At 38.9% G+C, this 26291-nt stretch overlaps 1 protein-coding gene across 3 annotated transcripts in view; it reads left to right on the top strand.

Annotated features, from left to right (window-relative positions):
- LOC121739651 (methionine--tRNA ligase, cytoplasmic) overlaps nucleotides 1-25123 on the top strand; it is a 33787-nt gene extending 8664 nt beyond the window's left edge. The window contains exons 11-25 of one of the 3 annotated variants that reach the window (XM_042132159.1): nucleotides 2556-2733; nucleotides 3189-3353; nucleotides 3715-3816; nucleotides 4502-4619; nucleotides 5070-5140; nucleotides 6047-6144; nucleotides 11719-11867; nucleotides 12264-12396; nucleotides 21540-21683; nucleotides 22365-22503; nucleotides 22943-23002; nucleotides 23096-23272; nucleotides 23523-23654; nucleotides 24205-24258; nucleotides 24779-25123. In XM_042132159.1, the coding sequence (XP_041988093.1) occupies nucleotides 2556-2733; nucleotides 3189-3353; nucleotides 3715-3816; nucleotides 4502-4619; nucleotides 5070-5140; nucleotides 6047-6144; nucleotides 11719-11867; nucleotides 12264-12396; nucleotides 21540-21683; nucleotides 22365-22503; nucleotides 22943-23002; nucleotides 23096-23272; nucleotides 23523-23654; nucleotides 24205-24258; nucleotides 24779-24895 (1837 nt within the window). In that variant the 3' untranslated portion in view covers nucleotides 24896-25123. Of the gene's footprint in view, nucleotides 1-2555; nucleotides 2734-3188; nucleotides 3354-3714; nucleotides 3817-4501; nucleotides 4620-5069; nucleotides 5141-6046; nucleotides 6145-11718; nucleotides 11868-12263; nucleotides 12397-21539; nucleotides 21684-22364; nucleotides 22504-22942; nucleotides 23003-23095; nucleotides 23273-23522; nucleotides 23697-24075; nucleotides 24259-24778 lie in introns of all 3 variants that reach the window. The other 2 variants (XM_042132158.1, XM_042132160.1) reach the window with 2 other exon arrangements.
- The last annotated feature ends 1168 nt before the right edge of the window (nucleotides 25124-26291 follow it).

The raw sequence follows: 26291 nt of genomic DNA, 5'->3' as shown, positions 1-26291 counted from the left end.
TAGGCACACAGTCGACCGTGTGGTATTTTCCACTTGATTTTAAATTAAAATACTTATGTTTTATTACATATTTTATAAAAAAAAATGAAACGACTATGACAGCTTCCCTGCACAAGATACAGAGTTACGCCCATACAAAAAATACAACACTAATTGAGATCTTTAATTTGATATAGGTAGGAAACTGTTACAACACATGGGACGAAACCGCCCATTCGTCTTTCAGCAAAATCGGTTCAGCGGTTTGAGCGTGAAGAGGTACAGACAGACAGACAGACACACTTTCGCATTTATAATATTAGTACGGATGGTAACAGGTAGGTACATGAATTTTTCTCAAAATCCTTAGTTATATGTGTACTTTAATATTTAATAATAATATTAAACTAAAATAAAAAAATAAGTGGGGCTCCCATACAGAAACACAATTTTTGGCCTAATTTTGCTCTATAATAGTACGGTTACTCGCGCACAACCCTTCGTGCGCGAGTAGCCGTACGACTCGCACTTGGCTGATTTTTATTTTAGCGGTGGGTTCAAAAACTGCAGCTATTTTAAAGTTTTGAAAAAGAAAATATATTCAGAAAATTGCTTATTTAGGTACATTATTAATAGATTTTAGACAACAAGAACTAAAACATTTAGTTTAGTGCAAAATAAAATATCTGCGAAGCTTAGTTAAGAAAATATGAAGCTTTATTTTTTTATATTTTAAAATGTCCCTACAGGCTTACCTAACTTTTGAATCGTCAGTGCTTTATATGGAAGCTTCTTTGGGGTATACTCAACATCCCCTATCTTAATCTGACAGATCCGATGACATTTCAATATAAAAAAAAAAATTAACCCACCACGTGAAAAATCTGATTTCTATACTTACCATGATAACTATACACATGTCGGAAGCTTATACAAGCTTAATCTGACACGCTGGAGCTAGTCCCGAAATCCCCTCTTCCCCTCCCCAACTATTTCAATACATTTGCAATATTTAGGTGGCCTTGAGAGAAAAATTAGGGAAATTTCTGATGAAGACACGGCAAGACTAGTTTATTTTAGTTATTTTCTCAGTAGAATGTCTTATGGTATCCTTTTATGAGGAAACGCTGCCGACATCAATACAATTTTTGTGCTGCAGAAGCGAGCTATACGCTCAATTTATAAAATGTCAGCTTTTGAATCTCTGAGAGAAAAGTTTAAAGAAATTGGTATTCTAACTGTTCCTTCTCAATACATTTTGGATAATGTATTGTATGTTAGAAAGAATTTAACTAAATTTAAAACTAAAAGTGATAGTCACGGTAGAAACACTAGAAATAGGCACAAGCTGGAAATACCAGTGATCAGACTTAGCAAAATAAGTAAATCTTTTAAAGGTACGCCTTTACAATAAAATCCCGGAAAACGTTCAAAATCTATCAATTAATAAATTTAAAAAAGTAATTAAAAAACGTTTGTGTGCCAAAGCCTACTATACGGTCAACGATTTCCTAAACGATAGCACATCTTGGGAGTAGGATGGCTGCTTGCAAGGCTGCTTCTACATATTTTTTTTAATGTGATAAGTGGGCAAACGAGCAAACGGGTCACCTGATGGAAAGCAACTTCCGTCGCCCATGGACACTCGCAGCATCAGAAGAGGTGCGTTGCCGGCCTTTTAAGAGGGAATAGGGTAGTAGGGGAGGGTAGGGATGGGAAGGGAATAGGGGAGGGTAGGAAAGGGAATAGGGTTGGGGATTGGGCCTCCGGTAAACTCACTCACTCGGCGAAACACAGCGCAAGCGCTGTTTCACGCCGGTTGTCTGAGAGAACGTGGTATTTCTCCGGTCGAGCCGGCCCATTCGTGCCGAAGCATGGCTCTCCCACGTATAATTATATGTGACTTACAATTGTGTATCCATATTGTGTAGATTAAGTTATTTACATTGTAAATTATTTTTTTTTAAAAGACAAATATTCCACTTTTTTACTAAAAAGAGGCCCCGTGCGAGTTTCTTACGCCGGTTCTTCTCGCCGGGTTAGTTCCCGAACCGGTGGTAGGTAACATGTAGTTCAACATTCTTCTATTCTTATTATTTGATTCAAATTTATTCAGAAATAAAACAATTTTTATTTTATATATTATTTATTTATTTACTTGAGCGGTATATAGGCTGACGTTACATGACAGTTCGAAAGGAAAAAAAATTAAAACGGTAATAGTATGGGAGTTATGTTTCCTTAGTTTTTATTATTCGTAGGTTCAGTTTCATTGTTCGTAGACTCTGCCTTAAAAGTTGGTCTAAGATGTGCTATTTGTTTTCGACTTGAACCTACGTCAATCTTTATAAAGATTATAACTTCAAAATGTAAGCTTTGTTACTTAAATGTTGGTAAAGTAAGTATATAGTAGACGTGCGCGTGCAGCTCGCCGCCGTCGCCGCTCCAAACTCGCTCCCGCCCCGCCCCGCCCCCGGCACCCCCGCAGATCCGCGAGGTCCGTGCGCCAGGTCAAGGACAGTCAAGGAAAAGGAAAGAAAGTTCACAATTTTAGTATCTTTTGTTTTTAACCACAGATTCGTAGAAGGCATCTGTCCCCACCCGGGCTGCTTGTACGACAACGCTCGCGGCGACCAGTGCGACCGCTGCGGGAAGCTCATCAACGCCATCGAGCTCGGCAGCCCGCGGTGCAAGGTGTGCGGCGCCGGCCCGGGTGTGCGACCCAGCAGCCAGCTGTTCCTCGAGCTGGGGCAGGTGAGAGAGAGAGAGATATTGTGGCGTGTTCGAAGTGTATGTGAGAATAATGTTACACTTGTATGAGTCGGTGCGAGCGCATTGCGTGTCGTCAGTGAAAACGCGTTGCGTGTGTGTGCGGCAATGCGAATGCATTGCGTGTGTGTGCGTCATCGAATTCATTGAGATTTGAGAGTGTGTACGTCAGTGCGAACGCGTTGTGTGTGCGTCAATATGAACGTGTTGGCTAAGTGTGCGTCAATGCGAACGCATTGCTTGTGTGTGCGTTAGTGCAAACGCATTGCCTGCATGTCAGTGCTAACGCATTACGTGTGTAGGCGTCGTCAAATTCGTTAAATGTGTGTACGTCAATACAAACGCCTTGCGTGTGTGTGCATCAGTGCGTACGCATTTCTTCGTGCATGTGAATGTGCTTGTTTTACCTCGTCTAGTCTCTAATATCAACATCTTCCCAGTTGGAGCCAGCGGTCCGCACGTGGATCAGCAAGTCTGAAGTGGGCTGGTCGGGTCCGGCGCGGGCGGTCGCGCGGGGCTGGCTGCGGGAGCCGCTGCGAGCTCGCGCCATCACACGAGACCTCAAATGGGGCGTGCCCGTGCCCGTGCCGGAGTATAGCAATAAGGTGAAGCCGTTTGTTTTAAATAAAGTAACATCATGTTGTGTTGAACAAGCGGTAGATTAACATTAAATTGACATAAACCGACCAAAAAACGTAAATCCGCCATCTGTCTATAAACCAATTTCTTCAGTAGTACAAAATGGATACCGTATAGCTACCTAATAAAAATATTTAAAAATTGTATAGACTGGAAAGTGTACGATGTTTCGTCATTGTATGTTACATTAAAAAAGGTGCTTGATAGACAAGGACAATAATTTTGTCAAAAGTATAAGTGTGATAATATTTTATCAGTGAAAACGGTCAAAATGCAAGATACAACCAGTAACTTTAATGAAATTATAACCCCTTTAAACCTGTTCAGGTGTTCTATGTATGGTTTGACGCGCCGATCGGGTACCTGAGCATCACGGAGTGCGCCACAAGGGACCATCAAAAATGGTGGAGACCTGATAAAGAATATGACGTAAGTGCCAAAAATTCTTTTCTGTTAGCGGATGTCAATGGACAAGCTACATAATATTATATTTATTTACTTAAATCGGTATATTATGTTAGTCACTATATATAATTTTAATAAGTGATTATTATATTTTAAATATTAATAAGTAAGGTACTTGATTTTGACAATTAGTTAGTTATAAATGGGCGGGAGGATTATTTACTTCCGTTATAACTTCCTCTTCTCATATTATCTAAAATATGAGAACCACATTAATTAATATTTAGAATTATGTACCTAACTTATTCTTAGCCATTCTTAATTTTAATGTATTTCTTTATGATTTTGCTATATTTGAATTGTCAACGGAAGTTCGTTTCTTTTGTGTAAAATGGTATAAGAGCCAGCCATATTGCATTGATTGATTCATTCTGTAATTAACTTTGAGACATGTAAGGTGAAACTTTGCTCGAATAAATATCGCTTAGTGTATAATTCAAGACTTTTACTATTCTCTAACATTTCTTTTTTTTAAATCTCTCAGTCTCAATCAGCCAAGTAGTTAGTTAAAGTTTTTTTGCTAAACAAAGTTCTAGTCAAGTTTCTAGTCAATGATGAAAGAAAGGTTCAATAGTAAATATTACAGATTTGCTGATGAATTTATTATATTGCACAGGCCTTTTTATAAAACACTTTTTTGTGATTTTAGGTGCAGCTATACCAGTTCATGGCGAAGGACAACGTGCCATTCCACGCCATCATGTTCCCCGCCACGTTGCTCGGCATCAACGACGGCTACACGCTCGTCAAACACATATACGCCACAGGTATACACTCGTCAAACACATATACGCCACAGGTATACGCTTGTCAAACACATAATATACGACGCAGGTATACACTATACACTCGTCAACCTATTATATGCGTTAAAGGCATTTGCATCTATTATTATGGATCATTTATACGGTATTTTCAGAGCGATGAAACCACTTCAAATACTGTAGTACCTGGGAAAGATTTTAAATGTCCGTATGGTTGCCCATGCACATACGGCATTCTCGCAACATAGTCGGCCTAGTCCAGAGGAATGAGCAGGTCAAAAATCTGGGACCAATCATGTGCGGGTTTTCTCACGATGTTTTCCTGCACCGTACGAGTACGTTATAATATGCGTAAATGAGCGTGCCAATAATGTATATTCGCATATATTACACAATGGTCGACATGATTATACATTAACAGAAATAACAGATCATAATATTTCAAACTTTCAGAATACCTTAACTACGAAGACGGCAAATTCTCGAAGTCGAGAGGTGTTGGTGTATTTGGAAACGACGCACAGGTAGAGTTTACTACTTCTTAGACCCAGTCCGCACGGCGCGTTGCGTCAGTGTTGCGTCGACGCAGCGCTGCCGTTTGACGCATAGCCGTATACGGGCGCTGCGTCATCGCAGTGTTATTACGAAGCAGTCTTAACGTCAACATCCCCTCCCGCTTCGTCTCAGGGGCTGCTGTCCGTCATGTGTGCGTTGCGACGACGCAGCGCGCCGTGTGAACACCTTGGTTATTTGCATGTAAAACAATGCACTGGCAGCGCTGCGTCGAAGCAACGCGCCGTGTGGACTGGCTCTTACGTTTGCAGAATGTATTTTCTAATGAGTAGTGACATAGCTAATCTTTGTGTGACACATAAGAAAAGTCACATAATAGACAAAAACAATAGATCTGTGCAGCTTAAGAGGATTCCACACCGCCATTTTTTCCATACAAACGTTGTGCCCTGTTTCCTCCCTGGATAATGCTAGTAGAGTTATAATTTTTTTCCTGAATATCTACGGCCACTAATACAATGTCCCTATGTTTTCTTTTTTTTTCATAATTTAATTATTAAATAAGATATGAACGTTCAAAAACCCAAAAAAATGGCCAGATTTTCCACTGTGTTCAAACGTCCAGAAAACAAATTTGGATAGATTATACAAAAAAAGCAAAACATAGGAACATAGCTCAAGCCTTTTTTTAATCTTTAATGAAAAAAGTACTTAAATCGGTTAAGTTTTGGAGAAGGAATCAGGGGACAACGAATCGTTGATTTTCTGGATTTTCTGCAGTTGTCTCTATCGCGTTCCGCGGTATAGGCTTGAGGTAAGGGAGACAGCTATAGATATTACACGTACTTTTTTTTCATTTCTCTAGCCGCTGTGGTATCCTCTTAAATATCTTCAAATTGAGGTCATCATTCTTCTAGGACACCGGTATACCGTCGGACGTGTGGCGTTTCTACTTGGCCAGCATCAGGCCCGAGGGTGCTGACTCCAGCTTCAGCTGGGTGGAGCTGGGCACGCGGTGAGTTATGAAATATTTGTTACGCTGGCTGAACACATTGGACCAGCGCGTTGGGCCATCGACCATCGTGTGGAGGCACAGATATATATCAAGATTAGATTCGGCATGTTCGCGTGCCATCGCGTTCCCAAACGATTGCCAATTTCAATCTTTCGAAAATCGAAAGCCTGTTCTTTAGTCTGCGCTCAACCGTTATCGGAATCGGACGTCAATCGGAATTCTAAAAATGCCTAATTGTGCCGTATTGGGCTGTGGAAATTCGACTAGAAATGTTGGTCTAAATAGTGGATACGTTTCTTATCATCGGTAAGTAATTTTATTATTAAATCATGTGTCCTTTATTTTAAAATCAATTATTTAATGTTAATCGTGGGTGGTTGTAGTTGTACCGCATGATTCATAATACATTGCCGCTTTAGTTGAAAATTATAGAGCCCGTTCTGTTCGTCCGCTATTGAGCGCGCAATGGAAATGAAACAATCGATACTTTTACTCATCGCTTAGTTTCGAGGTACAGTCAATATTCTCATTTTTCTGTCAAATGAAGCAAATAGTGTTGTACATATTCTCGATTCTAATTAATCGATTTTCGAAACAGTCATGAAACAGAGGAATGATAATGTTCGCTTTGGGATATTTTGTGACTCGGTAATTATATTTTATGTAATATGTATTTATGTTCCTGTTTAGTGATTAAGTTTAGAATAGTATAATATATTACTAGCTGTCCTGTCCTGGCAAGCACGTCTTTTTAGATTTATCATTCCTCTGTATATTAACTCGAATAATAACCGATATAAAAATCGATATACCTATGATAGTGGCAAAAAAGACGGGGTGCGGCGATGCCTTCGAATCGTATAAATAAATAAAATAAAATATCTTTTTATTCAAAATGGGTATCATGATACACTTTTTGAAAGTCGAACGAAGAAACTACGTTGCCTACCACCGGTTCGGGAACTACCCCGCCGAGAAGAACCGGCGTAAGAAACTCGCACGGGGCCATCTTTTACTAAAAAAATGGAATATTACAATGTTATGGCTTACAGCTATGTAACAAAAATAAAAGAAAAGTAACTTCTTTAACTGCTTTTTTAAATTTGTATAAAGGTAGATTTTGAACATTTTCTGGGATTTTATTGTATAGGCGTATACATTGGCCTTTAAAGGATTTGCTTATTTTGGCTAGTCTGAACATTGGTATTGCTAACTTGTTCTTATTTCTAGTATTTACATTATGATTATCACTTTTCTTTTTGAAAATATTTATGTTCTTTCTAACATATAAGAGATTTTCCAAAATGTATTGAGATGTGACGGTCAGAATTCTTATTTCTTTAAATTTTTCTCTTAGAGATTCCAAAGACGACATCTTATAAATAGAACGAATAGGTCGCTTCTGCAGCACAAATATTGTATTAATGTCCGCCGCGTTTCTCCAAAAGAGGATGCCGTAAGACATTATGCTATGAAAGTAGCTAAAGTAAACTAATCGCGCGGTCTCTACATCAGTGATTTCACGAATTTTTTTAACAGCATATGCTGCAGAACTAAGCTTATCTGCCAGTTTCGCAATATGTGGACCCCATTGTAACTTAAAATCCAGCGTTATGCCTAGGAATACGGTGGTGTCTACTAAATTCATTTTCTCATCATTTAATAGTACATTGGTTTGTACTTGCCTAACATTTGGCAAGATAAATTTTAAACATTTTGTTTTATTAGAGTTCAAAAGTAAATTATTAGCATTAAACCAATGTACTATTTTTGAGAGAGCACTATTTACCTCGTCATAATTAAATTGTCGCCTCTTCACATTAAAAATGTATGAAGTGTCATCAGCAAAAAGTACTATCTCATGCTTATCTTTAACAAGATAAGGTAAATCATTTATATAGATAAGAAAAAGAAAAGGCCCTAAAATGGACCCTTGTGGCACACCTAGTTTTATTTTGGTTCCATTAGACCTTATGGAGTTAACTTCCACCCTCTGCGTTCTATTTGTAAGGTAAGATTTTAGAAGTTTAAGTGCCGTACCCCTTACACCATAATGGTGTAGTTTTCTTATTAGAGTTGATCGCAGAAAATACCAAGTGTATCCTGCGACCCCTCCCAAGCTTCAAAAATACTACACAGAAGACTAATACCTGCATCTGTTGTAGACCTTTAGTAAAACCAAATTGATTATTATGTAATAAATTATTTGAGTTAAAATGAGCAAATAGTTGATTTAGAATTATTTTTTCAAAGATTTTACTTAAAGTCGGCAATATGGATATTTGTCTATAGTTGGCTGGGTCTGATTTCTTCCCAGCTTTAAATAGAGGCATCACCTTGCTGTGCTAATTTAAGTCTAGGAACACACCACTTTTGATACAATTATTAAAAACTAAAGCTAGGTAAGGGGCAATGATGTTAATTACTGATTTTATAATTTTTGTGGACATACCCCAGAGATCAGTGGTACTTTTAATATTGATTGATTTGAAAGTCTTGATAATATCTCTGGAGTCAATATCTCTAAAAATAAAATTGACATCACATTCCTTGACATGTTCTCTAAGTATTTTTTCTGCAACTGTAGGTGATGAATTTAAGTTCTTTGTAGTTGAGATTGGAATGTCTGCAAAAAACTTCTCAAAGACTGTCGCAACCTCAAGATCAGAATTGATTTTTTTATCATTAATTAAAAGTCCAAATTTAGAGTTACGACAGGCGAGTTTTCCAGTCTCATCCGCAATTATTTTCCAGGTGGTTTTCACTTTATTTTTAGAGTCTAATTTTCTCTGTAATTTGAAGTGCCTTCGCTGCTTGACAGGCCTTTTTAAAAGTTTTCGAGTATTTCTTCACGTACAATTTAAAAGCTTCACTCCGGTTTATAGTTTTCTCGTTATACAAATCATACAATTTTTGTCTACTTACAATAATACCTGCAGTTGCCAATTTTTTGAAATTATTTCTTTTATTATTCAAACTGACCGTTTTAGAAGTAAATACAGCGTTATATTGCTGATTTACTCTATTGAATATATTGTTAAACGCTTTATCTGGATCATTTGATACATTCAATTTCTCAAAACTTGATAATAATTTACTTCTAAATTTCTCAATACGTTTTGTATTTATAGGTATATAGTCCATTTTTTCTTTTAAATTAGTATCACAATTTATATTAAATGAAGCTAACTGTCCACAGTGATCAGAGCTTAATACATTAATTATTTCCTTCCTATAGGGAGTTATGTTGGTGAAAATATTATCTATGCAAGTCGCAGTTGTATCACAAATTCTTGTCGGCTCGTTGAATAAATTAATAAGGTTATACGATTTGAACAATGATGTGAATCTAACAGCTGTGGTGGAGTTTAAGTCTAGTAAATTAATATTGAAATCACCACATACTATAATCTTTTTGTTAGATGCACACACTTTTGTTAACACTTGCTCCATTATTTGTTCAAAAGAATCATATAAGCCGGATGGAGGTCTGTATACGCTTACAATATTAAGGTGGCTCAGCTCGATACAGGCTAACTCAGCAATTCGTTCAGTTGACAGTCTAACAATATCCTTTCGTTCTTTAAATTTAAGTTTTTTCTTAATCAATATTAAGGAGCCACCCCTAATAGCATTCTCTCGACTGAACGAACTTGCTAGCTGATGATCAGAATAATTAAATGACAATTCATAATTTTTAACCAATGTTCTGATACACACAAAATGTCAATGTTACATTCATTTAAAAATAACTCAATTTGTAATTCTTTTCCTATTTTCCCCTGTAATTTCTGATGCACCAAGTTTATATTCAAATTACAATTTTGTCTAGAAATCTTACTAGGTTGTTGGTGGTAGGCATTAGTATTATTATTTTTGTTTAATAATATACTGCTAGAGTGTGCCTCTGTTGTCCTAGAATCTAATTTAAATTATTTGGAACATATTCCAAGCTCTCAGTTATATATTGATTAGAATAAGAACACTGCTCAATAAAAGCGGTGGTCGGCTTAGCCAATTTTTTGGCTTGTCTTAAAACTATAAAATTGTATAGCCATTTAGCTAAATGTCGAGTTAAAAAATGAGATAAGAAATACTTATCATATGTCAAATTACCTAATCTAGAATTGAAAATATTATTAATGTCCACCACATCTATTTGTGGTAAGGTATTACTTAATACCAAACAATTTTGATTTGTTGCACTACATAGTAGGCTGTTCAGCTTAAACCTAATATAATTTTCCTTACTCTCGTGTGGCAATTTTTTAATATAAGGAAGGTAAACAAAATAAGTCGACTAACGTTTTCTTTTCTACTTAATGTATCAATATGTGGCGGTACCCACAATTCGCCTAACATTCCTGCATCGCGCTATCGAAGTTTTCTGAGCGCGTCAGTATATATACGACATCTGAAATGTATCACGGGGCTCCGGCCTGACCGAGCATAACACCTCGCTCGGTCGGAAGATCTTCCTTTGCGGCCACCACGCATTATTCCACATTGATGACCCTCGACAGAACACGCCTCCTTCATCATCATCACCCCCCGCCCCTCCGCACCGCGCCAGCCAGCATCGCCTCATCGGGTACATCGTCCACTAGCCGCAATGTACCGCGGCCTGGGCGACTCCGCATCGGCATCAACGGGCTTTCTCACTACACCGGACCGGTCAGCAAGCAGAGCACATCTCTCCTGGTCAGCACGTAGCATCGGCCCCGCACGGCAGGTATCCGACTCACTGGAACTCACTGGCACTGGCGACTCAAGCGACACAAGACTTCAAGATTTCGACCTCCGGTCTTCGGGGGGAGTGATGTGGCGGTACCCACAATTCGCCTAACATTCCTGCATCGCGCTATCGAAGTTTTCTGAGCGCGTCAGTATATATACGACATCTGAAATGTATCCCGTGGGCTTCGGCCTGACCGAGCATAACACCTCGCTCGGTCGGAAGATCTTCCTTTGTGGTGGCCACGCTTATTCCCACAAATATAATCTGTCATTTGTTTTTTGTTTATCTTTCCCCTTCTCCCGACTAAGATAACTATGGTTGTGTTGGGACAGCAAGCAGAATTTATTGCCCGGCTAATTACTTGTTCAAATGACGACTAATATTATGAATGCGAAAATATGTTTAACTGTATGTCTGTTTATGTTTGTCTGTTGTTATCTCTTCACACTTAAACGGCTGAACCCGCCGCACGCTTTTATACCCGCGAAAGGACATATGATAGTTTTTATCGCCTCAAAATGTACGATTCTTGCGCTGTAAACTAATTTCTGCGCAACGGAGTTGAGTGCAAGCATCATTTAGTACCAAATAATTTTAATCAAGCTCCTATGGCATTATATTAAAGGATAAAATTATTCCTTTTTGCCTTGTTGCCTGATTGCCAAAAACCCGAGTATCACCTATGCCATGAATCATTGAATGGTGCCCTCATCCGAGCCTTCAGTGCTCTCGACCAAATAACAAGGCCCTTAGCATGAGACTAGACGACATAATGTAGGCCGGCTTTGTACTATTGTATTTTATTATGTGTGTATAATGAAGAATTTGAATTTCAGCAACAATTCCGAGCTGCTCAACAACGTGGGCAACTTCTGTCACCGCTCGCTGTCGTTCTGCGCCAACAGCTTCAAAGGGCGGGTACCGGAGCTGACTCTGACTACAGCTGACTACGAGCTGTTCGCGCTGGTTAATAGGGAGGTGGCTGGTGAGTGTTATTTGTGCTTTTAATATTTATTTGCGTTAAGACAGTCATTAGGGAAATTACAAAATTGACTAATGCCTCCTTGGTGCTGACAAGCAAATAGTCTTCCGATGAAATGGCTTACTGCAATTGATAAATAATACACCAAATCTTCATTGCTTATGGCGTTGACGGCTAACTCTTCGAGATGCGAGTAAACTATATTGTAGCGACTAGCCGCAAATTTTAATCCGTAGAGTTACGTCTCCATAGGGGTACTATTTTGCGAATTACAAATAGAAATGAGGATAGAAGCTAATAAAAATTGATTGATTTTTGAAAAATGTGCAATATTTATTATTTTAACATGAATATGCTTATCACCTTAGTAGTGATGATAATGATGAACCTCTCTGCCAGCGTACGTGCAGCACATGGAGAAGGGTCGCCTGCGCGAGGCGCTGCGGCACGTGCTGGCGGTGTCGCGGCTCGGCAACCAGCACATGCAGGCCGCGCAGCCCTGGGTGCTGCTGAAGGGCTCCGACGAGGACAAGTATGTGATGATCTCTCCCCCAGCGTACGTGCAGCACATGGAGAAGGGTCACGTGGTATATGCGTCCTGTACGGGCATGGCATAGACACGCCCGATATTTTTTTATTTTTACTGTTTAGACTACGAATAATAAAAACTAAGGAAAAGTAACTCCGTCAAAAAACATGCTCCACAATACTTGTCAAAAAAGTGTACCTTAGGTACACATTTCAATACATTTGCAATATTTAGGTGACCTTGAGCGGTACTAGGCTGACGTTACATGACAGATCAAAAGGAACCAAATTTAAAACGGTAATAGTATGGGAGTTACGATTCCTTAGTTTTTATTATTCGTAGTGTATTTATATGTATGACATGATTGGTGAAAAATATTAGGGTTTTCAGTAGTGTCCGACCGAAACTGATTTTTCAGCCGAAACCGAAATCGAACTTTCGGCCTTACTCTCAGTTTCGGCCGAAACCGAAACCGAAACCGAAACTGGGTAAAACATTCAAAATTACGATTATTTACTGAAATTTATTGATGTTTAACATAAATTACAACTTTTTATACTAAAGAAAAAGTACCACATTGAATTTTTTACTTTTTGCGACATTTCTTAAAATAAATATTATTAATCTTAGACTCGAATATGTTCCCTAGAAACTTTTTTGTACTATAATCCGTTTCTTTATATACTAAAATCTGTTTTTTTTATACGATTCCAAGTAGGTGCGATTTTACCAAAGAAATTGAACGCACTTAGCGCACACTAAACCGGTTCTAAACGTATTTAAACACGTTTATAACAGATATGAGAAGATATAAAATCAATTTTAAAAAAACACGAGATTTACATCCCCGTAGGAACGCATTTAATGAGAACTAAGTTTTATAAAACGAAGTTGTGTGATTGGTGAAATCCTCCCTTAGACATTAACGACGTACTACTGAAAACACAATCAATTGCAGTATATTATTTTTATGGGAAACATGGACACGACCACGGTCGAAGTTCAAAACGAAATTCTTCTTCTTCTTCTTTTTGAAAATGGCTCCTTGGTGAGTTGCTAATGTCAGAGTGAATGGCGAGACTCTGTGTTGAAGAAGGTCTAATGACTAAACAAGTGTACGGTTTACTTATTTAAAAACGAAGTCTGTTGAGAGTACCTAAAACAACACAACATTTAGGATTAGTAACTAATTACAATTTTATATTGTTAGTATCTATATATGTACATAACACTTTAATAAATGACGTATTCACAAAACATAACACAGATTTAAAATTGATAGGACGGGGAATGGTTGGGGGGAGAAGATCATACAAGGAACAATGGTTTTTAGGACAAGAGAAAAATATATGATCCAGGGTACCTTCGTCTAGCCCACACTCACAAAGGGAATTGTCCCTTACCCTAATCTTTGCAAGAAAGACAGGTGAGCAACAATAGCCGAGTCTAACTCGACAAACTGTAGAGCACACTGTTTTACATGCTTCTTTATACTTGTAAAACCAGGGCCTGACGGGGATACTACCTTGAATTTCAAAATACTGTTTGCCTTTATCCTGACTTGTACCGGCCCAATGATTGAACCAACTGGTGTTCATATGGCTCTTAGCCAGCGGAATTAAATCCTGACAACAAAGTTTGTAATGTTCCATGCCGCCTGATGTTATTGCTTGTCTAGCGTAGGCATCCACACATTCATTGCCAGTTATTCCGCTATCGCTATGGCCAGGTATCCAAGCCAGGACAACTTGAACACCATTTGTATGACACCTGAAGAGAAGCTGCCTTATTTTCAAGATTAAAGGGGACTTACATTTAGAGTGAAACTGGTTAGACTTAATGGCCTCCAAAGCACTTTTGGAATCCGAAAGGATAATCGATTTATTAAGATGATGGGACTCAATAAAGGAAAGAGCCTCCAGAATTGCCAGGCTTTCTCCTGTAAATACAGTCGAGTCTGGAGGTAATTTAAAACTTAAAATAACATTCACTTTCGGAATCCACACAGCCACTCCAACACAGTCACGCTCCAAAAGTTTAGAAGCATCTGTGAAAATAAGCAGCCAGTCCCCAAAATGTTCATTAATAATGCTCAGAAATTGAGTGTTGGATAAAGGAGAACCCTTATCTATGGAAAAATTTATAAGCACTTTAGGGAAATAGGTAAGTGCATTGGAGGGAGTAGAAAAGAGGGGATTAAGAGTACACTGAAATACAGGACAAGGGAGGTGGGTAATCTTACGGTAACTGACCAAAAGGCAGGGGAGCTCTTTATGTGACCAATAATTGGAAGAATCAACTAGTTGGGAAAGAATATGAAGTTTGCCTATGAGAGGATGAAAGGAATACTGGAAAATTTTATATACAAATCTGTCCGCCAGGTATTGACGTCTGATGTTAAGTGGCGGATCCCCGCATTCGACTTGAAGAGCATTGATGGGGGTAGATTTCATAGCTCCAATTACAATTCTTAAGGCTTTTGATTGTATCTTGTCAAGAGTCTTTAATGGGATTTTGTTACACGGTTCCAGGAGAAAGGAACCATAGTCCAAATGACTGCGGACAAGGGAATTGTATAGCAATTTTTGTGTATAGGGTTGTGAGCCCCACCACACACCAGAAAGTGATCGGATAATATTTAAAAAAATTTCACATTTATTTGCTATATGATTTATGTGGTGTATGCCTGTCATCCTAGAGTCCAAAAATACACCTAAGAATTTGACCTTGTCTTTCACCGGGAAAACTTGTTCATTATACTGAATGTGTATATCTGGAATAATTCTGGAACGCGAAAAAACTACTACCGTACTTTTAGGGATAGAGATGGAGAGTCCATGTCTTTCCATCCAATCCATTAGGTAGGTCATGGCAGAATTAAGGCGGGTCGAGCATTCAGTTATGTCCTTTGAGGCGATGTAAATGGTCAAATCATCTGCGTACTGACTAATCTCGCAAAAACTATTAATAACCAGGTCTAGGTCGAGGGTATAAATACTGTAAAGGAGAGGGCTAAGGACGTTACCTTGCGGTAAGCCATCGTAGACGATTCTAGTGAAAGGATTGGAATTTGGAAATGAAATATTTAGGGAGCGAGAGGAGAGGCTGTTACAAATGTAATTAATCATCTTCCTAGAAACACTCAGCTGTTGCAGTTTTTTCCTGAGCACTGGAAGAGAAACATTGTCGTACGCAGATGATACATCCAAGAACACCGCCACCACATGTTCCCTTTTCGAAAAGGCAATGCGTATGTCAGTTGTAAAGGTACTTAAACTGTCCATAGTGCTAAAGCCTTTCCGAAAACCAAACTGTGTCTTGGACATAACCCCCTTGCTCTCTAAAAACCACTCTAGTCTGTTTTTGATGAGGTGTTCTAAAATTTTGGAAAAAGTGGCTGAAAGAGCTATTGGTCTGTAACTACAAGGATCGCTACTAAGTTTACCCGGTTTAAGAATAGGTAGAATGATTTGTGAGCGCCATTCCTCTGGAGGAACTTCCGACTGATAGATGCCGTTAAGGGTGTTAAGACATACTAATTGAGTTTCTGATCCACTGTTGGCTATAAACGAATATGGTATTCCGTCCTTGCCAGGAGAGGTATCCTTTAATGAACCTAACACGAGTCGGAATTCCTCCAGCGTAAATGGAGAATCTAAATAATCAGAAGACGGGCCAGATGATGTGTATGTAGTGGTTTCCTCAAATGAAGGGGCCGTAGGCGGCGCCAACTTCTGAGAAAATGCTCCAATCCACTCTGATGGGTCATTAGACTGACGGTAATTGCTTTCCATGGAACCCCGAAATTTCTTAATATTCTTCCAGACCACTGAAGGTCTCGAAGAAGGTGACAGGGATAAACAAAATTGGCGCCAACTATTTTTCTTTTTTTCAGAAAGAAGTTTTCTGACCTCAGCTGCAATTTTTTTATAATTGAGAAAATTCTCCATGGTCATGGCTCTTGAATAAAGTTTTTCCGCGTCTTTACGCCGTTTACATGCTGACGTGCATTCAGAATCCCACCATGGGGGCGACAATCTGCCAACCTGTACAGGGGAAACCCGACGAGAACCATCATTGAGGATAATTAAATTATTATCATCTACAATATCTAAAAACATTGCAGAGTGACAATCGTTAAAATAGGAACCCCAGGACGAATGGTGGACATTAAAGTCCCCTAATATAACCATAGGATGAGGAATAGAGGAGATGATAAAGGATAGTTCAGAAAGGATAGAGGGATTAGGATTGGGAATATATACAGAAATGAATATAATATTTACAATACGGACAGCCACAATATTAAAAATGGTGGACATTAAAGTCCCCTAATATAACCATAGGATGAGGAATAGAGGAGATGATAAAGGATAGTTCAGAAAGGATAGAGGGATTAGGATTGGGAATATATACAGAAATGAATATAATATTTACAATACGGACAGCCACAATATTAAAAAAATCGCTATGTACAGGGAGTGAAAACAAAGAGTATGTACATTGGCTGGAGACCAAAATGGCCACTCCAGCCTTACCATCAATTCTGTCGTCTCGGAAACATGAGTAGCCCGAGACACGAAAACGCGAACCAGGCTTTAACCATGTTTCCTGGACGGCAACAATTGACGGCTTCCACATATGATATATTCTCTAGTGACATTACTAATTTTATTTCTTTCTGCCTAATATGTTCAGGACAGGACGAGTTATTGGCGGCATGTTTTCCTGAGCAGAAAAAGCATGTCATAGTTGTAGCCGTACAAGTTTCACCATCATGTTGTTCACCACACTTGTAGCAACGTGGACGAGACCTACACTGATTCTTGACGTGGCCGAACCTGCAGCATTTATTGCATTGAATTGTTGGCAGTTTATAGGTTTCTACTGGGAGAGAGGTATAATAACAGAAAATTCTAGGAGGAAGTTTCTGTCCAGCAAAAGTCACAACTACTGACTGTGTGGGGATCCATATTTGTTGTTGTTGTTCATTAGTAGACTTCCGGCTCAGCCTCCGGGCCCGAACAACTGGGTCATAGCCCTCAGGAACTTTTAAATTTTCCACCAGCTCTTCCATAGACCAATCCACCGGTACCTCTCGGATCATACCCATGCGAGATATGCTGAATGATGGTACCGAGACAGCATATCCAGCACTAGTCAATGCCGGTAGGTCCAAGAAGGAATTGGCATGAATGGCAGAGTCAAATTCGACCGAAATGCGATTGCGACCAACCTTTTTAATGCCATCCATTTTTATATTTGTTACATTATGTTGAAACAAGAATTGTCCAAATTGCATGGGTCGTAAAATAAAGCTCGAATCCACTTCAATTTTAGAAACGTGGACGATAAAAGGAGCTACATCATTAATGCCATACATCTTTTTGCCTTCAAACTCCGGATTAACATAATTAAGTTGAAAAGAGGGAGTGGAATGAGCACTATCAGTTACCTTTTTGGTATTAATTGAAGAAACATCTGCATTTGCAGGACGTTTTCTGGAACTGGTGGTGTTAATTTCCATTACCTCTTGCTGTCCTACCTGACCATCAACACCCCCGCCTCCCGGATCGGGAGGATCGGTATCCATGGCGGCAAGTAACTAACCTAACCTTAAAATACCACGAAAACCAACAACACAATAAACTAAAAACTACACTTACAATAGGACTTCCACAGTGATTAACATACACAAAACACTTATAGAAACTTTCAACAGTATAAATATGATAAGGAAAACCCTTAAAAATACTTCAAATAATAAATTGCAAATAACCACTTGTTAACGCACTCAACCGGAAAAGCAGAGTCCAAAACGAAATTACTGAGCTAACTTGCAATTGACGTCACATTTATTTTTGCTCCAGAAGGCGTTTTGCCACTAAACCTGAAAAAATATACTGAGGGCCGCAAGAGTGAAGCTTAGGGGGAAGTGGGCTAGATAAGATTCTAGCAGGGTAGGAACGGTCTAAGAGATTGCGTGTCCATAGTTAAAAGCTAATTTTAAATATTTAAATAAAACGCGTGGTAAAAGGAAAAGAGTGAGGGGAGATGATTTACTAATAAATCTCACAAGATATATCCTAATATATCCTATAATCTGACAGTCAAACAAAATTCTTAAGTAAATAAAGTTCACACACAATATAATCAATTTATCATAGCATTTACTAAATCGCTTGTTTGGGAAACTTTTTTTTTTTGGGACCTCTTGTTCCCCCTTCAAAAAGAAGGATTTCAAGAAGAATTTTTATGTTTTATTTACTAACGTTATTTACCTAATTTTATATTTTCTTAACCCACTTTTTAGTTATTCAGTTAAATCCTAGTTATTTTATTTCAATTTCTCTGCAACATTTATGATTTTTCACAAGTTATACATTAATTTACTTTTTACATTTATTATTATTATACATTTATATTGGTATACATTTTTATTATAATATTCATGATTCATATCACAAGTTTATTTTACATTTTCACTATTCATATTACAATTTTTCCATTTATTTATATTGATTACATTTAATATTATACATTTTGATTATAAGTCATGGTTCATGTTACAAATTTTTTCACTTATTTTAACATTACATTAATTTTTATTATAGTACATAGAATTTCTCTTTAACATTCATCATTCATATTACAAATTTCACATTTCTTTTCATAACTTAGTTTTACACTTCCTTTTTACGGTACTTTTTTATTCTAAAATACAATATTCTAAATATACATATTATGTAACATTTATGTCCATTCAGTTTCTTTTTTCTGATATATAATATACGTACAGGTGTTATATGTGCGTCATCTAGTCCGGAATGTCCGGCTGATCTGAATTTTCATTGTGTTATGTATCATAACCCAAATGATTTTTTTGGTGAGTTCATAGCGCGTGCAATTACAGTGGATTTGCATTGGTGTATTTAATACATTATTAAGTACATCCAAGTACATTTTGTGTATTCAATTGGTAATTTACACAGCTTTTACTTATTTTCCGGATCGTATGCGACAGTTGCACGCGCTATGACATCCCACTTTTGGCGAACCGGGCATTCCACACCAAGTGCATTGTGGCCTGTGTCATCTAGGTGTTCTTTGTTACAATTAGTGCAGCACGGCCTAACACCTTCCTTACGATCATCACACTGAGACTGGTGATGCTCTCCGGAGCAGTGTGTGCATCTCTCCTCGGCGGCACTACAGAATCGCCGCCCATGTCCGTACCCTAAGCAGCGCGAGCACTGGATTAGGGGGGACTGGTCGGCGACCCTGACGCGCTGGACGTCTATATATAGATGTCCTGCCTCGGTGAAACGCGCCCACAGCACCGGAGACACAGTGAGCACCACGTGCTCAGTGTGACCATCTTTTCCCTTCCTCCTGTACTTTACCTTCATCCTATCCTCTCCCCCTCCCAGGATGTCTTCCACGAGGTGCCTATTCTGAGACCTGATGGCTTCTAGCACTTCGTCATCAGTGTTGTTTTTAAGCACCCCGTACAACACAACCTGGGGGTCCTTATTCTCTATTTTCTGTGCCTCTAACTTTCCTTCCAATTTCTCTATTTTATTTAAAATTTTGTCCCTATCTTTTTTGTCCCTAAAGCCCACAATGATTCCTTTCCCTTTCCTAATCCTGTCAACTTGTATGCCTTCCTTTCTCGCTTCTATTATCTTTCCCATCTCCTGGACTATTTCAGTAGTCGGCATAAAGTTTTCTTTGTCTGCCACAATCAGGGAGTGGAGGGTCCTGTACTTAGGCTTGCCCCGGGCGACACTCGCATATGTTGGGGGTGTCTCCCGTTCCGGTTCGCCCCGTATCATGACCTCCCGCCCCCCGACTGCGTCATTCAAAGCGTTCACTACTTTCTCTACCTCTTGTGTTAACGTTTCTACTACTTTTACCTTTTCCTGTTCTATTTTTGTATGGATACTCACTACATTTTTTGCTGCCGTTTCTGTTAAATAGTACCTAAGCTCATGCATCATAACTTCCCGTTCCCCGATTACGTCTTTCAGTGTATTTACCGCTTTCCCTACCTCATTTGTTACCGTTTTCGCCACCTTTCCTTTTTCCTCTTTTATCCTTGTTTGTATACTCTCCACATTCCTTATTGCCGCCTCTGTTAAATAATCCCTAATCTCTTTTAAATCCTGCCTATACTCTTTCTTAAAATCACTTAATACCGTATTTACCTTTTCAAAACAATTACAGTTGCTTTCTATTCGCGTTTCATATTGTGTTTCGGATTTTATTTCACACTGTGTCTCTACATCGTTCATCTCTACTGTCCTTTTTTCCTGTCTATCATCCATCGTTATTATTGTCTGTAATTGTTTTAAAACGGCAGTAAGATTATCTGCTATACGAACCCTCAGCTCACCCTTCATATTTCTCGTTTGGTTTAGCAGATAAATACTTTTCTTTACTTTCCTCGACGTCTCCTGCAGCACCGCGTCCCAATTTTCTATTAGGTTATTTTCCACGGCTAAGCTATTGCTTGCGCCGCCCGCGCTACTGGCGGGAGCGTCGAGGGACGGTCTATTTTTGGGCTTCTTTGTAGGGCATTTTGGAGTACGTACCATTGCCATTATTGTTGAAAAGAAATGTAAGTTTTATATATTAATTAATTAATTTGAAGGGGGAATGCGTCTGTTTGTAAAATTGTATATAGTTGTCAAATTGTAAAAATAAAATATTAAAATATTAAATAAAATAGATTAGACTAGGTTTAAGGTTTTTATAAAATTTTCAAAATGTTTATAATATGTAAAGATGACTAGAATAAAACTTTGGGAAACATTGGGAAACATTGTTATATTGTTATATATAATAGCACGTAATTTTCCAATAGTTATGTATATTGAATAAGTCTGCGTTTGTCGTAGACATAAAATTCAATAACCGTTTACCGAATGACGCATGAGTTTCGGCGGGGCCGAAAGTTTCGGCTATATTTTGGCCGAAACCGAAACTAAGGCCGAAACTAGTTTTTTTGGCCGAAACTGGCCGAAACTCACGGTCGGTCACTAGTTTTCAGTCTTCAATTTGATTTTTATTTGATTTAATCTGATGATTGGTGAATCTGTCAGTCAATTAAAATATTATTCACATGAAGATCCTCTCCTCTCCAGGGTGCGCGGCGCGACGGCAGTGGGCGTGTGCTGTCAGCTGGTGGCGCTGCTCGCGACGCTGCTGGCGCCGTACATCCCCGCCGCCGCGCGGAAACTGCAGGCGCAGCTCAACCTGCCCGCCGACAGGCTGAGGATTAACCCGCTGTGAGTATAGGAGATGAGAGGACAGATGGGTACTTTGCTGAATTGAAGCAAATGAATGTAACAAGTGAATTCGAAAAAGTATAAAGCAGTTTAAAGATACTGATCCGATCCTCGCGGCAAGCGACCGCGACCGACGAAAATTCAAATAAAATGCCACTTTATGAACTAAGCTATGGGTTTCATTTTCCACCGACATTCGTCTAGCGACCCAAGCCGCCGCTGCTTTGTAGTGGCGTAGAGCAAAATGAAACATATAGCCTAGGTCAGAACTAGGTCGAACCTTTTCGTATCAACCTGCCATTTTCTGAAGAAATCTTTCTGAAGAAGTCATAAACGTGCCATTCAATATTTTTGTGATTTGGTACGTATTTTAAAATTTGCCTAATTTTAAAATACGCACTGGCAAACTAGTTAGAAAACTAGGTCACAAAACTAGTATCGAAATAATTATTTTACCAACAATGGATGTAAAATAATTATTTCGATACTAGTTTTGTGACCAGCTGCGGTCTTCAAATTGTATGTCACGTGCCAAAATTGTATGGTACGCGTACCATTTGTTCGATATACCTGGCCTGGGTCATAAAGTGGCATATTATTCGAAATTTTGTCGGTCGGAGTCGCTTGCCGCGCTGATCAACATCTCTGATAGTACATATTAATTATCATCATTGGCTCCAGTAACCCATCGCTCATCCAATACCTGCCGGCCGGTCACACATTGGGCACGCCCGCGCCGCTGTTCGCCAAGATAGAACCGGAGTTACTGGAGAAGCTGAGACAGAAGTACGCCGGCTCGCAGGCCGACCGCGCTAACCAGGTATTAACATGGAAAATATACAGCTAGTAAATTAAGGGACAATAAAACTTATATACTGCCTTAGAGCCAGTCCACACGGGCGTTGCGTCGACGCAGCGCTGCCGTTTGACGCATAGCCGGCCACACGGGCGCTGCGTCATCGCAGCGTTATTACGAAGCCGTCTTAACGTCAACACCCCCTCCCGCTTCGTCTCGGGGGCTGCTGTCCGTCATGTGTGCGTTGAGACGACGCAGCGCGCCGTGTGAACATCTCGCTTATTTGTATGTAAAACGACGCAACGCGCCGTGTGGACTGGCTCTTACTAATAAAATATTTAAGCAGCGAATACGAGGTCTGCCTGTATAGTGTAATGAGAAATACACATGACACACAATAACAATGTACCTTTAATAGTTATATTGTGCTGATATCTTTATAAGTAAGGTTTCTTTTTGTCAGGCAAAGGGAGCCGGTGGTAAATCTAGCGTCGCAGATTTGGAAGCAGCCGTAGCTGCCCAGGTATGTTAATAATTTGTTTAATAACTCCAACATAAATTTTAAACATTTATTTTGAGTATTCAAGATATTATTTAAAAAGTAATGTAATTACAGGGTGAAAAGGTACGACAATTAAAAGCTTCGACAAAGGACAAGGCAGTTTGGCAGCCCGAAGTGAACAAGCTGCTAGAACTGAAAAAACAATTGACAGAGGCTCAGAAGAATAAAGAGAATCAAAGTACCAATGGACTACCCGACGTTGCTGAATTGGAGAAGGCTATTACTGCACAGGTGAATATATTTTATTTAAATACATACATCTGTTTAAAAATTATGAGCGTAGGTTAGCGAGGCCTTTATAGATTTCCAGCTAGGTTAGGTATGGACTAGTTTGGTTTATTTGTAGTGCTAACTCTTTTGTTTCTGTTTCAATATATTTTGTAATGATGTGTGGATACTGGATAACATTTTAAAATATTTTTTGCTTTTACTTCATTATATTATGTCTCGTGATCTTATATTGTAATATTGCTTGTGACAGGGCGACAAAGTGCGACAGTTGAAAGCGTCGACGAAAGACAAAGCGGTCTGGCAGCCCGAAGTGAACAAGCTACTTGAACTGAAGAAACAGCTGGCGGCGGCACAGGCCACGCCCCCTGCAGTGGCCACGCCCGCTGGCGATGTTGCTAGCTTGGAAAAGGCAGTTGCTGAACAGGTTAATTGTTTTTTTATTTTTCTATTACGATTTACGACGAAGCCAAAAGAAATGATAGGATTTTTCAGTTTATTATATTGCTTATTTGTCCTACTAGAGACACTAAACTACTGATTGATAAACTACTTGAGTGAGGTTACAATAGATTGGTTATAGTGGGCCCTAGTAACATTTAGTTTTTCGGGTTAAAGTTATTTTATTTATTATTTAAAAAAAATATTTAATTGAAATTAAAATTAAATTCTGGTTCATTCAACATTATCGATAGCTCCCTATCGATGCGATCGTAATGATGTTTCCTAGTGTCGATTTTCTGTCGACACACCTTTTTCACCAATCTTAATAAGTAGTTTGCTTATTCCAAATTATGAACCAACAGGGCGACAAAGTGCGACAGTTGAAGGCGTCGACGAAAGACAAAGCGGTCTGGCAGCCAGAAGTGAACAAGCTACTTGAACTGAAGAAACAGCTGGCGGCGGCGCAGGCTGCTCCTGCTGCGGCCACGCCTCCCGCCACGCCCACCGTAGATGTCGCCAGCTTAGAGAAAGCGGTCGCTCAGCAGGTTTGTTAGATTCTTAGCTCTTTTCACATTACACAATAAATTGACTCTATTGAGAATTTGTATATTAACATACAAAGAAACAGTATTAACCACAAAAAATTGGTGTTATGAATGCAATCGTGTTCTTTAGATCATTTAAAACAAGACTGCATTCACAACTCAACACCAATTGTGGGTTAATACACAAATGCTTAATAGCGATTAGCGACCATTAATGTATAGTAAGTACTTACATACAACGTGTAACAAAATTAAAAAATAATACTTTAGGGTGCGTATGTATCTCTTGTATCTAGACTTCATTGTGAAAGTTGCAACACTGAAAGAGTTTCTTTTGACTTCTTTGTTCTATGAGAATGGAATTCCATGAATTTGTCAATGCGATAATTAAAAGAAAAGTCACTCTACATAATTATATGAACATAAGAAGTGCGTTGTTATGTTCTTGAAATAAAAATTTGAACATAGTTTTGTTATTGCTACTTATTTTATGTTTTATTGTGATGAACTACTTTTTCAGGGAGACAAAGTACGACAGTTGAAAGCGTCAACGAAAGACAAAGCGGTGTGGCAGCCCGAGGTGAACAAACTTCTCGACTTGAAGAAACAGTTGGCAGAAGCACAGAAAAACGCGTAAATTTAAAGTATGGTGGAGGATTTAAGTTGCAATATTTTAAGATAGGCGCACATTTTGATGCGGCTCAAGTCATTGCCGCATTATTCATACTTTTATCTAATGACTAAGAAATGTATGAGAAATACGGCCCGAAACGCGGCGCGCGTCATAATGTGCGCGTACCTATACGGTGAAATACTGAAACGCTTCTTAGGCCGGTATAAATAGTCAGTACTCAAGATGCGTCTCGGTCTCAAGACACGGTTCAGGCTCTATTATTGGTCCAAATTTTGACAGCCAACCAATCACAGAGCCTGAACCGTGTCTTGAGACCGAGATGCATATTGAGTACTGACTATTTATACCGGCCTTAAAGTGACAGTTGCTGTTTTTGTCATTGAAACACTTACAGAGAAAGCATTTGATTTAGGCTGGCCGCATACACTTTTTCCGTATACGATTTCCGAATTCGTTTTCCGTATTCGGACATCTGAATGCATATAATTAGTAGAAAATACATTAACTGTCGCACACGTTCGCTTTTTTCCGAACGGAACGAATTCCGCATGCACGTTTCGTAAGCAAGCCATCGCGTTTGCGCTGGTCTCACGGAATTCGAATCGAAATTTCACATTAGGAAATCAAATACGGAAAACGTGTGCATGCGGCCAGTCTTATGGCATCTCATTGTAAAAATGATGATAAAATGATGAATGGTCTTTTCACATGGCCAAAAGTAAGGGCGTTTACTCTGAATCGAATTGATCCATCTCAAATGAACTGGCTTCTTAGAAACTAGCCCTATAACCAAATTTTATATAACAGCGTTCATAGTTATTTTATCTCTAGGTCCGTTATGCCTACATTAAAGTCACTCTCATAGACACTTCAAGTATTTCCTTGGATTTCTTTTTTCCCTTAGTTTAATCATACTGAAACAATATTATTTTACACTTAAAGCCAGAGATCTCCTTACATTACTTGTCACTTTGCTCATTGTTTGAGGTATTTGTAAATATCTGAAAATGTACAATTTGTGTGGAGTATGGATGTGTATAACTGTAAGTATATTTACAATAATATTTATTTGTACCAAACTTGTGTCTTATTTCTTTTAATAGTGTAGTAAATTATTATTTATACGTGGGAGAGCCATGCTTCGGCACGAATGGGCCGGCTCGACCGGAGAAATACCACGTTCTCACAGAAAACCGACGTGAAACAGCGCTTGCGCTGTCTTTTGCCGAGTGAGTGAGTTTACCGGAGGCCCAATCCCCTACCCTATTCTCTTCCCATCCCTACCCTCCCCTATTCCCTCTTAAAAGGCCCGAGGTGACCCGTTTGCTCGTTTGCCCCCTTATCTCATTTAAAAAAAATGATAGAAGTGTAGGGTATAAAGCTTCGGCCAAACTTTCGC

This window comes from Aricia agestis, chromosome 2 (genome assembly GCF_905147365.1).
Source record: "Aricia agestis chromosome 2, ilAriAges1.1, whole genome shotgun sequence".
NCBI lineage: Eukaryota > Metazoa > Arthropoda > Insecta > Lepidoptera > Lycaenidae > Aricia > Aricia agestis.
Note: the sequence above shows the minus strand (reverse complement) of the source record. Positions and strands in the feature narration are given on the sequence as shown.